The sequence below is a fragment of the Monomorium pharaonis genome, chromosome 6, assembly GCF_013373865.1.
Source record: "Monomorium pharaonis isolate MP-MQ-018 chromosome 6, ASM1337386v2, whole genome shotgun sequence".
NCBI lineage: Eukaryota > Metazoa > Arthropoda > Insecta > Hymenoptera > Formicidae > Monomorium > Monomorium pharaonis.
Window position 1 is genome coordinate 3,414,703 of NC_050472.1, and position 16,475 is coordinate 3,431,177.

A 16,475-nucleotide genomic window follows, 5' to 3' on the forward strand; every position below is an offset into this window, starting at 1 on the left:
CCAGCCACGTGACACGGCGCGAGAGAAATGCAATGGACGGCTCCCACGATCATGGGCGACGGCTTCTTTCGACGTTAAACGCATCCACAGCCTTGTAAGGATGCACTTGGTATTAGCATCGGATGACAGAAATGGCTTTATAGCTGACGCGTAGATAATGAAAGTCGATAATACAGCCTAAAGAATCTATGCCCTTTCTTTGGAAGATATGCAATCGAAGGATCAAGGTCGATTGAAAACAATCAAAGACATAGAGAGAAAGATTTTGTTCGACTATTCCAAAGCATATATTTTTTTTATTTTAATAAATTTTATACACATTTCTTTAGATTTATTAAAATTTATTAGAAACAATGAAATATATGCTTTGGAATAGTCGAACAAAACGGTTTATTAAATTTAAAGAAATCTTTCTCTCCGTGTAGATAATACTTGCAAACTGCATTACTAAACTCATTAATTTTGCACACTGACATTCAACATCATAAAAAATATGTTAAACATAACAATACTTCGTAAATTAAATTTTGCGTAACGCTTGTTCTTAAAAAAGCAAGTTAGAAAAAAAAAGAAAAACCAATTATTTCTATTTTCTATTGAAAAATGCGCAATAATCTTTTTTCCAGTTTAATTAAAATTAATATTTATTTTTGTAAGAATTACGTTTCCTAATTTAGATTATCAATTACAAGAGCCCCATTTCTATAAGACCGCCGCGTCGGATCAAATGCTTTCACGTAATTGTACGGTCGATCACTCTCGACTGCTTTCCAAAGAAAGGCTCCACCAGAATTACTAACCAGTTAACCCGGACGGAGAAGAGCAGATATCATCAGGCGCGAAGCTGCGAACGACTCGCTGAGATGTGGAAGCGGCGGAAGAAACTAGGGAGCCAGTATCGTAAACAGATCTCCCGCGACTCGTAACTGTTATCCGCGGCAGGATCTCGAAGAAGAAGCGACACCTTCGCCATTTGATCACTCTCATTCGCACGCGTTTACAGCCGCGTTTTACAGTTTCACGCTCGCCAGCGACAATGAGCGACGCATGCTGCACGCCCGTTTACACGAACCGCGATAATAAACGAGCTGTGCAATCTCAGGGAAACGACTTGAGATATCGCGTACGATTGCCTTAATGGCGGAGAACGAGTGATAAGGCAAGAAATGTGAAATTCCATGATCATCGACAATTTATCGGTGATTTAATCTAAACAATTATCGATGTCCTGTTATTTGGTGAAGATAGCAGATTAGGCGTACAATTTTTCAGTTGAAAGGTTAGCAAGGTAAAAGTAGTCGGATCTAATCATAGAAATTAATCTTGGAGCGCTACTCATATTTTTCTTACAATAACTTGCCCTTCGTGAAAATTTACTCACAAAATCAAGAATTTCTTTACACTCTTTTTCACTTTATAAATCACAAGACGTTTGAGTGTAACCAATATTATTTTTATATAAAGAAAATCTCATTAAATGTTATTTTAAGCCATCAAAATTTAAATAATAAAAACTTTATTGAACTTGAATTAACATTTGGGCAAAAATTCAGCACTCTGTAAGTTCAGCAATAAGTAAAACTTTAGCTGCATAATAAGCGATAAAACAGATTAGTGTATTGTGAGTTAAGTAGTATAATATGATGTAATATTTTAAGTATAGTTGAGGAAACTCGTGATGATTAAGCACGTTTCTAAATGCAGTAAGAAACAAAGAATTGCCACAACGCGTTAGCTCACAAAAGTGAACAAAAGTCGTTGCCAAGATTCTCACGAAGTAACGTGCTCTCTGACACCCCTTTATGGGCGCGACCAACGTGGGACTCCTCTTCTCGACCGAGGCTAAGGGGCACCACTAATAAATTGGCATTGCACGCTATCTCGCAAAGTCCGTAAATGGGGTACATCGAGAGGAGTGCAAGAAAATTTACCGAGCGGCCGGTTTCCGAAGCCGTTAAGGCTCGAAGCATCTGTACCTCGCTTCGCCTGAACTTTCTTCGGCAGCAACAAGATGAAATTGTCTGTTGTTATTAGAAATTCCTAGTTCTCTCGCCTATCTCTGCTCGCCGAAACGCGAGTAATAATAATTTACACACGCGATGTCATTCGCGCCTCATCTGTTCACCAAGTTAAATGAGAAAACGAAAGTACTCGTTGCGTTTAGCGATGCAATAAATGACATGTTAAACAAAATATGCGTTATACACATAAAAAATACAAAATGTTCTAGGCTTAACAAAAAATATTTTAAAAGATAAAAATTTATAAAATGACAAATTCTTGTTTAAAAATGTGTATGGTAAATATAAATGAGTTAAGTTTATTTTGCATCTGTATATCAAATTTGTGATGAAATACCTTCTCATATAAAGTACCAAATTTTTAAAATAAATTGTTATATGATAGACTGGCGAAAATCTATTTGACATCAAAAATAGAGAATAATAAGAAACTAACATGATAGTTGAAGGATGAAGAAGGATAAAACGCGGAACAAAAGCGATTCTCTTGAAAGACTGGCGCCTTTCAATTCTCACGTGAACGGACTTCAAAATGTACCTACCAAGCGATCAATCGGGATGACGTGACACTGTTGTAAACACTGTTTTAATTAGACGTTCCTGATTGGCATTTCAATCTTTGTGTAATTCACCTGAGAATTAAATTTTAAAAAAATATTCAAGAAATGTTATTTATCATTATATACTATTTTAGAAAAATTTTAGAAAAATACGCATTTCCATACATTAATTAAAAGTTAATAAATAAAGCTATTGTTCAAATTAAACCCAAAGTATATTTTACCATTTGTCTATTGTTATCCTTGATAGCTATTCGCAATTATGAACAAATAATGTTTTATTTTGTGCTAAACAAGCATGACGAACTATTCAATGCCGTAGCAGTGAAATAGCATGTTCTAATAGCAATGATAAGAAAAGATCTTAAGAAACTGTTGCGCGATATGTAATTAAACGACTAGCGCCCGATATTATTCATTCAACCCGTGCTTAGAATAATTTGATAAACGAATCAATTAAATGTCGCTGCGAATAAGCTCGGCGTAACATGTTATCATCGGTTGCACGGGAGAATATTGCATGGAAAATGCGCTCGAGAGGTGTTATTAAATCAAACCGCTTATTGCTGCCTTTCTTAGAAGTAGCGAGCGTTCGTAAAAATATTCGGGGAGTGTCTGACATGAAAGATTTTTTTTTATCATTTAAATACCCGCTCGGCATCGGACATGTTTCTCTCGCGAACCAGGTCTACTAACATAATACATAGTGACGGGGAATTGTGCGAATATAAAATAAACTTTTCATGAAATATTAATTAGACGTTCGATTGACTTGACGAACTGCCGGCACGAATAAAGCCGAGTAATATATTCTAGCTTCGGGATATTTTCACACTGTATACCTTTATTACGCACTATCTATGACATAATCTTATGCGATAGCTAATAAAGCATTCGAGAAGTTAGCCTGTTGAATTATCTTTTTAAAAGATAACATTTTTTCGTATAACCGATACAAAATCATACAATTTTAAAAAGACTACACATCACATTATAATATAAATTGAGAATGTAACAAAAGTGAAGCTAAACAATGCTGTTTAATTTAAAGCATAAAAATTTGATCGTCAATTGTATAGTAATAGTTTTTATTCTTTCTTGTACGTACAGCAAAGCTGCATATAATATTCAGCAATCGCGTGCGACAATTTATTTATACCAACCAGTAGCGGAAATTTCTCAAAGTTTGAGATCAAACAAGCGTGTTTCCGCTCTCTCGATTCATATAAGTACGGAGTATAAAATATAGTAACGTTTATGTCCCACACATTTCTCGGCTGTCTCTTTCTATCTCTTTCTCTTTATATGCCGCAGCTTACTTATGACGAACGTATTTTGATGACATGTCATGTCGCTGGCTACCATGTCTCGGTCCGATGCGTCGGACTGTATGCACGAGCAGATTTATCGGAGAAGTCTTCCGTTACTGCCACACTAAAAGTGGACGTATTAATTGCGGATGGATTTAAAATAACGCGAGACGACTTAATCCGATTATAGGGCTCGTGACGGCGAGAGACGAGAGATTCGTCGCCGATCTGAAATTTCTCTGCTATAAGATATAAAATTACCGAAGCCTAAATACATCGCGTGGAATTCCGCGTCTTTCTTTTTTCGGTGATCGCATACCTAAACTGACTTTCCAAGCCAAGCTGATCATAAAATGTCATCTGATATGGATAACATATTATATGATTTATATGTTGTATTATTAAAAAGTCCAAAAGTAATATAAAAATTTCTGAAAATAGAACAAGTAAAAGGAATGTTTCTTGTTCTTGTTGTTTATCAGAATAGCTTTTGTTTTTCAATAAAATATAATTATTAATTTTTATTTTTATTTTATAAGCAAATTTTATCTTCTTTAGCGTTTTCTCGTATTTCTTCATTTATCAATTTTTGCTAATTAGAGAAACGTCTTAAATTAAAATTGACATTGTAAGAGAATATACAATTTTCACAGACAGCTGCGTCTGAAAATTGAATTTTTACGTCGAACAGTAAACGAAATCAAATTATGGGAAACGTCACCGAGGGAAACGATCATTTGATGAAGAGCGAAATTTGATTGCGCGTGTATTAGAGAACTTCGAGAGGGAAGCTCGGCAAAATTGGATTTAGACACGTAAGTTGGTGCAGCGACCTCGCAAGACATTACGCCGGAGCAATTTATATCGTTACCGAAGCAGCAATTTGATGGGGAAGTATATATCCGTATTACTTCATCGTACATTGCCTTTTCTCTGAATCGCAACCAGACAAATGTAACTGCAGCGTCTGCAGTTTCATTTCTACTTGAAGAAAATCGTACATTGGCAGATTAGAATTGGCAAAAAAGCAATTAAAAAAAATTATGGCATACAACATATATAAAATAAAACTGTGATCTTTTAAGCAAACTATTTTTGCATCAAAATATTTTAAAAATATCATATTAATTTTAGATAAAAATTCGTACATATATTTTTTAAAGAGATAATATATTATTGTCTTATTAACTTTAATCAAATATTTCCTCCATACAGTTTGAGTATATCAACCACATATTTATTTCTTTTCAAGATGCAAATTTTACTCGTTTATAGACTCAGCCGAGCGAGTGAGACTGACGCGACGAGCGGACACCGCGCGGTCTGCCACGAAGGATTCCACGTCCTGGTCTCTTGCCAATCTGATTTCGGTTTGGTCCAATGCTCCGCGACGTTTGCCAAAAGACATTCGTGCACGTGCGACAAACACGCGTGCGAGGACCGCTTTCGTCGCGCATTAACGAGAAATCCCGAGTGCGCTGGTGAAATTAGTCTGGAAGCGAGACCGTGAGGGGTCTAGTGTAAAAACATTCTTCCTCCATCAATATCTCATTATGCTTACGCAATGCTTTTTTAAATGTAATTAACATATTCAAAATAAATATCGCAATATTTACACGTAGGCAAATCCGTTCGTCATGAGAATTAACGACAATGCGGTTACAAAAAAAAAGCGATCAGAAATGAAGGTCGTCATACTAGGACTCATCAATTGAATTGCAAAGTGGGCCATCGTTAAAGGGAAAAGCGTGATTGTGATTGTGACGTTATACGATAGTAACGCGGTTTTAACTTATACTAATGCGCGTATAGTGTGGACGCAACACATCTTCCGAGACTCGTTACGAGCAGAATCGCCTTCATTACTCGAGAAAGTTCGGGGAAACGTATTATCGGGGTCCTGGGTGGTCCAAGGCCGTCGATTTTACGACTCGATTTGGTTTCTCGAAGGAAATTGCCCGGGCCCCTTTAAAAAAGGGGTCAGCCATGACGAGAGAGAAAGAAACCTCCCTTGTAACAGGTTACATAAATTCTTTGTCGCCGATGGCCTCGGTTATCAACAGAAACCGTTAAAATCTACACTTTATGTTCGATTGTATCTCTAAGGGTCGGTTGTTCCAACTTTTTGGTAAATTTACCTATCAGGTAAATATATGTTTGTCTTTATTCATTTAAGAAAAGAAATGAAGATAGACACATGCTTACCTAGTAGGTAAATTTACCAAGAATTTGGAACAATCCGCCCTAAATGATCTCCGAGACAATATTTCTGAGATATAATAGGTTGCTTCATAAGTCGTTCATAATATTCTATAAACCGTTCAATTCTATATTTTGTGTCTAGAAAAATTAGAAAAAAATAAGACGAAATGGTTCGAAATCCAAATGGTTTCAGTGCTTCAGAACCTCACGAATCTGACAAATATTCCGAGATACTAAATCTGGGATAAAAGGGGCACTTAGTAGGGGACATTTGTTTCAACCGTTTAACGAACGAGGAAGAAACCTCGCGCACAGCAACGGTGATAATTGATCGGGGTCGATGAATCACGCCGAAGCCGCAATCCCTCCGCTCCGCAAACACCGACGGTTAATCGGACCGGGTAATTCGATTTCGTGAGCAGTCGGATCAACAGTACGGTACGAGGCGAAAGCCCACCGAGTTTCGAGTTGCGGTCCTCGCTCTTCCTCGGTCGGGGCCACCTCTCTTCTTTTTTTTTCCCCCTACTGTGCTCTTCCCTCGGAACCGAGCCACGAATACTTGTACGTACGTATACGTACTCCTCGATGCGCCGGAGAAGAGAGCCGAAAGTATGCAGGCATCGTGTACAATCTGTGCACGGGTAAATACCTGCTGCTCCGCGGTATACCTGCGGCGCGACATAAACCCCAGCCTCCATAAACGGTCCAGTGCCTACCGCATTTATTCTTTTCCGGTTGTGCCCTCGTGAGGAGAGCACATAAGCCTCCTTCTTCTCCTTTTTCTCTTCCTTCTCGCCGAGGACGGCACGAGGAAAGGGGGGAAACATACGAAAAATCCACGCGCTTCCGATCGTTAACCTTTCACACACGGGCTCTCACGTGCGCCGCGATGATTCAAGCGCATCCGTCTATATCCGTTTTCCCTCTCGCTCCCTCGCGGAGTCTGTGCGACTTAAAAATAACCCGAAAGCGCGCATCTCCTCGTGCGGCGCGGGCTTAATTGCCGTAAAGTTGTCAGAGTGTAACGACGTGACGGGAAGTGATCATTTTAAATAAGTCAGGGTGGCCCGAGTGCTTCACCATCTAAATGCAGAATCGTTACTGACGGACCGTCGATTTTTTTTTTTTTTCAATCTCAAGGTGCGAATTAATTAATATTGTCATCCCGTTACACCTCTGGCGTCGTAATAATAATTGATTGTTTCCAATCACAAACGCTACGTCCAAACGATCACCGTTGTAGAATTCCGCGAGCGCAATTAAAGAAAACGTGTCGCGCATGCGAGGAACGTTGAATGAGAGTAATCCACGAATGCAAATGGTCCCCATATTTCGCTCGAACGTGAGATCTCGCCGCCTTCAATATAATTCCGAGTAATTAAATTTCACCACGTAATTGACGCGCTTTCGATACGAGGTGTGGAAGCAGGAAATTCATTCGATTTATCACCGGTGAGATATTCTCGCTTTCCATTCTCGCCGTCTTCGAGTCACGTATTGGCGAATTGCGACCCTTGATCTTCTTTATAACGGGATGTACTACAAATATTTTTCCGAATATGGCGCTTCGATCGTCAATAGTTTCACAAGGAAATATTACACCTGGTATTGCCTCAACATGATCAAATAAATACTCGTCACTTTCTGTCACGCGATTCTGGATACAACAATAATCTTGATCAAAGAGGGGAAGAATTGATATTTAAATAATTTCGTGATACAATCTTCCGTGAAAAAATTGTGCGGTCTATCAATTTATTCAACCTCGGTTCAAGGAGCGGGGTAGGGCCGGATTGATTTATCGTCAGTTCCTTTTATGACTCGATTTTCTCACATTTCGTTCCGGCACGACCGGTCACGACGTGCCATCGTCGCGTGTTTGAGTGTTGGCTCATAAGTTTCCATCAGCGACGACCGGCGTCGTGGGTTGGGAGCTTTAAAATATTTCGCACACTTGTGAGGACGTAAAAGTTGATTTTCCTCTCTTGCTCAAGCACTTTTGACACAGCAACTATCGATCTTTTTTTTTTCGAACGGGCGTAAATGGGGATACAAATTCTCTGTAGATAACTTCAAACATATATATCCACGTAGCAAGTTCATGTATCGTCGATAGCGTTTCAGCGAAACCGGGCCCGCGTAAGTAACATTTTTACGAGTAAACAAATCGATACTTAATTAAATTATGATCTTGTTTAGCCCGCTTTCGAAAGGTGCGAGTGCGCGTACGTCTTTTCGTTTCGCAGTCCACTCGACGTGGACCTTTCGAAGCGGCCTTACCGATAACATCGGCAGTAAAGTAAGATGCGCGGCGCGATAAACTGAAATGTCGCTTTAAATTTCGTTCCGCTTCTTGACTTAACGAAAGCCAATTTCTGATACGATTACGCACTCGCGTGCGTGTCTCCTCGCCTCGCGCGATTCCCTCACGGGTTGCGTGCGCGAACCCGCGAAGATAACGTCCGTAAAACTTTCGTTCCGTCATAAAGAAAATGACGTTTTAATTATCGGCCGGTTCTGCGAATCAAAGGAAAGCAATTTGCCCGTAAAAACGCGAGTCGAACACGAATACCGTCGTGTGCCGCGGGATCCTTGTTGTTAAAAAGGCCTTCAATAAGGCTGAGGGCAATATCGTCGAACCCCCCCGAAATATCTTAATGACCAGGTCCCTGTCGGTTCGATCGCGGCCGTGAATAACAATTCACGCCATTCACTCGGCGGATAGAATTTGTTTTCACAGATAACAGTAAAAAAAAGTGTGAAAGCAAGAAAAAAGAACAATTTTACATGCGGTATATAACACGTGTACTAACACGTAACCGAACTAAAAACTCCTAAGAAAACAATAGATAGAAAAAAATAAATTGTGGAAAACGTCAAAATCGGATAATTCTTAATTCTAATACTTAATAATAATTTTTTTTTTTAGTAAAAAGTCAAATAGCGCGCGCCTGTAATGTTATAATGAATCTGAAATTGCGTCATGTAATTAATAATTTCGATTACTATCTGTTATCGGTTTACGGCGCGCTTTGATTTAGTTGACGGCCGTGGACCGATGATACGATTATCGCTCTGAGGCCTGGTGTCTCGAAGAAGCCTGGTTTAATCGCCTCACCCTGTAACGCGGACGATCAACGGTGTGCTGGCGAGCAGAAGGCAAAAAGATGGCTAACCGTGAATCCGTTGTACGCAAGGGCCGCTCGCCGCGGTCTGTAATTATCGCCACTGGCCGTGGGAATTGAATTACGAGGTAAATTCGTGACGCGCCACAACGGTGGCTGTTCCGACAAAAGGCACGAAGCCGCCCGACGACCACCTCAAGCATACTTGATGATTTCGATCGAGACCATCATAATCCATTATGATTTGTGTATTCTCATTATAGATGCCTATATAGAGACAATAATCTTTTTATCGTCCGCTCCTCTAAGTGATTTTATTGCAGGTTCTTCAAAAGAAATAGTCGAATAGCCAATTCCATCAGAGAGAGAGAGAGAGAGAGAGAGAGAGAGAGAGAGAGAGAGAGAAGGGATTTGAGTTTAGAGAATTATACATTCAAGGAAGATTCAATACGTTATTTGTCAAATTATAACGCAAATTTTAGACGAAAAAAAAAGTATAGGCTTATATGTTCTTCTCCATGTTTCTATGAATCCAAAGAATCTGGCACGCTACATCACGCAGGATACAATGTTGTTTAATTCAAAAGCGTTCGCGTTGTAACAATAGAGTAACGCACAATGTTACTGGCGCGCGGTCATAAAATCCAGATAAAAAGCCACGGCTATGTCTCGCCGTGTAACATATGTGTACATCATCCGCAATCTCGCAAGGTCCGGTCCATGAATGGGAAAAAGGAACAAGTCCGCCTTCGGACGAGAAGCGATCTCTTCCACCCTACGAGGTATTATTTTCGTGACTTCGTCCGTCTCTCGCTTCCCTGCACCTCCTCCCCTCCTCCCCCTTCGTTCCTTTCCCGCACGCCTCAGGAAGATGATTCATTCACCCGGCTGAAGAAGAAGTCGGCGCGCGCGCGCTGCAGGTTCGAGGACCTCGAACAAGCGTTCGAGGGACGATGGCGATTCGACTCGTTAATCCGTGAACAATGAAAGATTCGTGCCTCAGTCGCTCGACGCGAGTAACCATTCGGTGCTCCTTTTCACGTTCGATACCTCATCGCACAGGGTTAGAGGTGGCGTCGATCTACGACGGGCGATAACTCGCCCGTTTCAACCCGACGCTATTCGAGGGAGGTGGCTTGACGCGCGGTCTGAGCCTTCCGTGATCCCTCGACGCGATCATTTCTCTTTTTGGTGATCCGCGCGAGTGGCGTAGCATGCGATATCGTAAACACGCTGATTCTGATGCAGCTTTTTAAATATTATTAAGATGGTACACGTCATTTCGATTATTAAAATTATATCTCAATTTATATAATAAATGTATTAAGAAAAATGTTATATCGTCACTTGAACGACACAATTTGGACATTTTGTGTAATTATTTTATCGTTCTGAAAGATATTTCATTAGCGATCACGTAAGTTTTACCTTATATTTTTCGAAATCTATTAAGTATATGTTCTTTGCTTTTGAGAGTACTAATAAACTTTCTGCAAGGATGAAGACCGGAAATTGTATAAAACCTCCTCCTCTTCTGTACAATTTTTGAGAATTATTAATCGCGATCAGACTGTTATGGAAGACACTTCGTTAACTATCGTGCCTTCCCGCGTACACTGGAACCCCGCGTTAGCGTACTCCGCGTTAGCGGAAACTATCCCCTCCATATGCACTCGGCCCACATGAGTAGCGTGTGTGGGGATAGCAATGAGCAATGCAGTCGCGTATTTCACGGAGTGGGAGTGAAACCAAGCAATAGGAGATAACCCCGCGTTAGCGGACCAAAGCCCCGAACAGTCCGCTAACGCGGGGTTCCAGTGTAATCGATTTTCTGTTTTCTTTCGCATGCAAAATATATTAAATGCATTTTCAAGACTCCATTAAGAGCACTAATGAATTTCATGCGACCAGTCACTCCTCTTCTTTTGCCGCAAGGAACAGCGGCACGTCGGCGAAAAAGGCGACGTACGAATTACAGCGGCGATCGCCCCCTTCTCAATGTTTGACGATCATTTGTAGCCGTCTACTAATTATTGCGCAACACAGTCCCTTTCACCGTGTACAGCGGGATAAAGGTTGTCCATCGAGCGGCCTTTTTAGGCACAGACAAATTAATTTATTCCACCGTACGCGCCTTCGCGTGGGAGGTGGGGCTGATCCTGACGCACCGTTGTGCCAATCAGTAGCGCAAACAGAAGTTAAATGTGAGAAAAGTTAACGGCACCAATAAATGCGTGAGAATTTTGTTCTTAACAAAATCAAAAAATAAGTTCTGACATTTCTATACTGACATTTTGTGTAAACAAATTCTTTTTTTTTAATTATTTCAATATTGATACGCAAAAACATAATGTAATAATTATTATTATCATTATTATCATTTATAGAAAATACTTACGTATTTGCTATAAAAAATTAACAAATATAATTAATATTATCAATATGTTTATAATAATTAATAATAATAAATTACTTATTAAATCAATCATATTAAATTAACATTTCTAATAATAAAATTATTTTTCTCTATTTCAACTCTCAGAAGGAAATAAATACAAAGTTAAAGAATAGACAACTATGACAAAGTTAAAGAATAAACTATGTAGTCGACTGACTGGCTAAATTTTTTTATTAAATTACAATTATTTAACTTAATAAAGAAATTTAGCCAATCAATCGACTACATAGTTGTTTATCCTTTGATTTAATTACTGGCGACAATAAGCGATCCCTGCTGGTTTTGAAATACAAAGTTATTAAAGAGTGTGTAGATTGATATTGACACGTTATTTTTAATTTTTAATTTTTAATTATGAAAATTAGATTTGCTAAAGAAGGTATCCTTCTTTCGACTTAGGTGGTCGTGACTACAAAGGCAATAACAACAACGCCGATGTATCGTATCGATTTAACATCAATTCGCGGGAAGAATCATGAGCAACGCCGGACGACCGATAAAATTAATAAGCGCAATGAACATTAACGAGGGCCATAAATATACCCCCCCCCCTCCCGTGTCATGCTTATTCGCCGATTAGCATAATCATTTCCGATATTCGCGGACCGTAATTTAAAAATGTCGCAATGAATCGCAGGCAATCATCTCTTCGTAAAAAGTACAACGCAAGATACAGTGTATCGCAGGATTATTATCCGAGGAGAAAACACCTCAGGCTGCGGATCCTAAATCTCATGTTACGAAGAAGCACTCTGTATTATCTTTCCTTCAGAATTCTCTTGATGCTTTATTTCATAATATACTGACTTTCTTCTTATTATGTTTTGTAACAAAATTATACAACCAATTTCAAAAAAATAAAGCAAAAAAGCAACTTCGTCACTTTTAATATTAGTTTTGTCATATTAATTGAATATTGGTATATCATACATATTACATATGAAAATTTTCATAGCAATGTAAATTTTCATAATAAATACTAATATTGCAATGCAATCACAATATAGAATTACATAAAAAAGCAATATTACTGCAGTATCTAAAAATTTAACTAGATTCAGGCCAGAAATTAATTTTGATAAATTTTATTTTATTAAATCATAAAAATAATATTATGTAAGAGAAGCATGCGCTAGTATTGCTGCAAAAAATCTTGACATTCCAGCAACCAGCTTAAATGTTTAATATAAATTTTTTAATGGCTCGACATAATTGTTTTTAAATCTGTACTTCAGCAAAATTGTTCTTTTTGTATACGATCACAAGCTCGTCGTGAAAGACTAATTTCGTTATTTTTATCTCGTCAAAAATGTTTATCTTGTAAAGGACGAGAAATTCGATTGCGTGTATTATTAGTCCGCCGTTCAATCAAGTCTTTTAGTTACGGACCATTACGGGAGAATGGGGGGTTTTGTAAACGATACACCTACGACGCGATCGCACGCGGAAGATATCCCGGGTAGGAAGAATTAGGTTCGCAATCAGCGTCCAATTAAGAGCCAAGGTTGTGGCCCCATCAACTCCATGTCTTTTAATTGCATACCAAGATTTCGCCTATCTTAACGTGTTCATTATTGAGATTTCAATGTTAATAGTAGTACGGAGGCATTAACGTATCAATTAGCGAACTGTGCGCACGTGCTCGCCAATGAAATGATATTTTATTTGTTTTTTTAAAAGACAAACGTTCCAACCAATCTAGATTTACGCAAATATGTCACATTAATTTTCCTGTAGCGTATATTTCATAACTTCGTCATAAAAGTATATAACAAAATTCATAAATAATTCAACAATAAATAATATTTAATTAATTAAATTAAACTTTATGTAAAATTAATTTTGGGGGGTTTTTATTTTTATCAAACAACGGTGATTAAAGGGCATTATGGCTGTTAATATTTATTCTTAATGTCTCAAAAAATTTCATTAGACATTCGCAGATGTTTAATTTCATATATAAAAAAATCGCGTTTAGAAATATAATTCCTTCGGGGCATTTAATTAACGATTTACTTTAGTGCACTTTAAAAACGAGTTTCCTTAAGTGGAATAAAATTCTTTCTCGTCAAAATTTAGCTCACCCTTGGCTGTCGCGTCGGCACTTCATTCTATGGATCCATTTCGCGGTACTTTCGTGGACTACGTCCTCATTACCAACGGTCTCTCAAAAAAGGGCCGCCGTGCTCGTTAAAACGTTTTTCTCCACCGCCGCTCGCAATTTGTTAAAGGACGAAGGGCTACGTGGGGCATACCTGCGAGCCTGCACGTAAATTTCCGGAAAGGGAAAGGGAGCCTCTTAAAGCTTCTCTATCTTCTCCATCGTGCCCTATACGTATCTTTCTCGGTCTCATTTTACACACTTTATTTCGGTTTCGATTCTCTCGTTTCTTATATTCTCACTCTTTCTTTGTCCAATTCACTATTGTCGGCACGGAGCAAACGATATAAATCAACATAAAAGAGCATAATACAAGAAACGAGTATATAACGAGAGGACACAAAAGTTGTTTTACGATTTTTCGGAGGACAAGGACAAAAGGATCTTTAATCTGCGATATAAAGCGCCATGGAAAAAAGAAAGATAAATGTACCCAAAAAACCAAGAAGCAAAATGAAATTCAGGTGTAAACATAAATTATCGCAAAGTGGTCGCATAAAAAATCATTTTACTTATCCCTTAAAATTCATTAAGTTGCAAAAATTGTTCAATATTATTATATGCAATCTCTGAAAAAAATTGGTTCGAAAATTTTCAACCCGTATTCACAGTTATCACTTAAGAGTCTACCTGTTTGAGGTCCAAGGTGATTGTCACGTATTCGTAATGATCGCCTCTGGCTAATGTAGGGCTTTGCCACCATTTACCGGGGCTCAAGTCGAGGATGTTGCTGATGTTGTGCCTCTTGCCAGGATCCGGGCTCCTGGAGTCACAGACGGCGCATCTCGACGATTCCGAGGGTTTGCAAAAAGTCTCTGGGCCCTCCTCACCGCACGTCGCGTTTACTTGAATGTTCGCTTTTGCAGCGACGTTGAACGTGGACGGAAAGAGACCGCTAGTTTTCAAGCTCTTACTCAGACCGAGCGGACCTCGTTGAGCTGAAATTAAAACGGAAAATTCTCGTTAGATCAAAATACCAAAAAAAAACAAATAAGAGATATAACCATTAAATATTTTAAATGTCATAATATTTTTTGAAGTCACTTCTCAATTCTTGTGCTGTTTACGCGATATCGGTCTAATATTCAACTTATTATGATATTTTACACTATATAAATTTATACTAGTTTTACATTACAAGTTACGAGATCTTTTAACAGTGCTATATAACTGTCATTATAATTAACTACCAATATAAAACTGAGGCAACGTGGACTTCTGAAGGCTTTGCTGAGTCTGTTATCGTCTAAACTACTGTCAAGATTCCGAAATAGAGCCGCACGTTGAAACCTTGTTCTAGCCGTTAATCCTCTTTTAGTTTTACGAGACTACTGGTGTCTTTTATTGATGAATCGGTACATTGATACATAGCGTCGATAAATCATCGTGAGTTTCAGTGCCTAGCTATGTTTATTCCACAAGAATCCGTCTGTAAGGTCGGAGGTGTACATTAGCGTCTCATAAATTCGCGGAAAATTCATGAAGGAGAAAAGCTAATTTTACTTCCGAGAGATTTTTCCCTGAAAATTTTATTAAAAAGGTTTACGAATCACTAAATTATATCGGTTTGAATTTGCTAAGCAGTAGATCAATATAAAAAGTTAAAACGAGCAAGTAAAGGTTGTCATTAGATAAAAAATATAGTCAATAAAAATTCATTCACTTGCCAATTTTTATTTTACACAAAACGTATAATTATATCAATTACTTCTAACTTATAAATATGTTAATCTTTTTTGAAAAAAAATTAAAAAATACTTAAAAAAATTTTTGTAACGTTAATTAAATCAGAAAGATTATCTGATTGAAAATACTTCCTGTTTAATAGACTATGATTTTTACATGTGTTATAAACTTTTAAGAGTTAATTACTTTTACAAAAAAAAAAAAAAACCGCTTCTCACATCCGTTACATTCGATGTCAGGATATATATGCGAGCCTTGATCGATCAGAGATGTCAATTACAACTTAACTGTAACGCGCGCGTGTAATTACGGTCCGATGAATGTCAGTTGCAATTACAATACACCAAAAAAGTCGCTATTTTTCGTGTACGAGCGATGTTGAATCGACACAACTCCGACCGGGTGAGTGGAGGGAAAAAGAAAAATGAAAATAGACGAAGAAAGCAGCAAATGTAATCGAAACGACGTGTCCTGATCCCGTCATTTTCTGCTAGGTAACGCATCCATCGACAGGTTTTGACAGAGCACAACGCGAAACCAGTTGCGGGGCGATGCAGCGTGTAGATGCAGCGCGAAGGATGCAGCGAAGCAGGTTCGTCGTCGCGCCGGTTCTCCGAGGTAACACCTGAACGGGTTACGATGCACATCGTACGACACACGAAGAAACGTAATGACGAAAGAAATCCGCGGGATAAAGAGAGAGAAACGGCGCGCAAGAGATGAAAGACACTTTACGCCGCGCCGCACCTGTAATAATGAACCGATCATCGCGCAGTGGAAATTGCAACGGGAGAGAGAAGCAATCAGTCGGGGGTTTTTTTCCCCTCCGATATGAGAATTGATTAGCAGTTGACACAGAACTTTAATAACTTGTCATACGTTTTTATTCGTCTTTGGATTGATGTCACAAGTAAATTGCCATTAAACATAAGCTTAATATTATTTACGCGGA

The 16,475-nt window shown here is 38.6% G+C and overlaps 1 protein-coding gene across 2 annotated transcripts in view; it reads right to left on the bottom strand.

The window, feature by feature from the left end:
* LOC105837358 (laminin subunit alpha-1) overlaps window positions 1-16,475 on the bottom strand; it is a 143,174-nt gene that overhangs the window by 100,410 nt on the left and 26,289 nt on the right. For both annotated transcript variants that reach the window (XM_036289107.1, XM_036289106.1), the window contains exon 2: window positions 14,468-14,775. In XM_036289107.1, coding sequence (XP_036145000.1) covers window positions 14,468-14,775 — 308 coding nt within the window. The remainder of the gene's footprint in view (window positions 1-14,467; window positions 14,776-16,475) is intronic.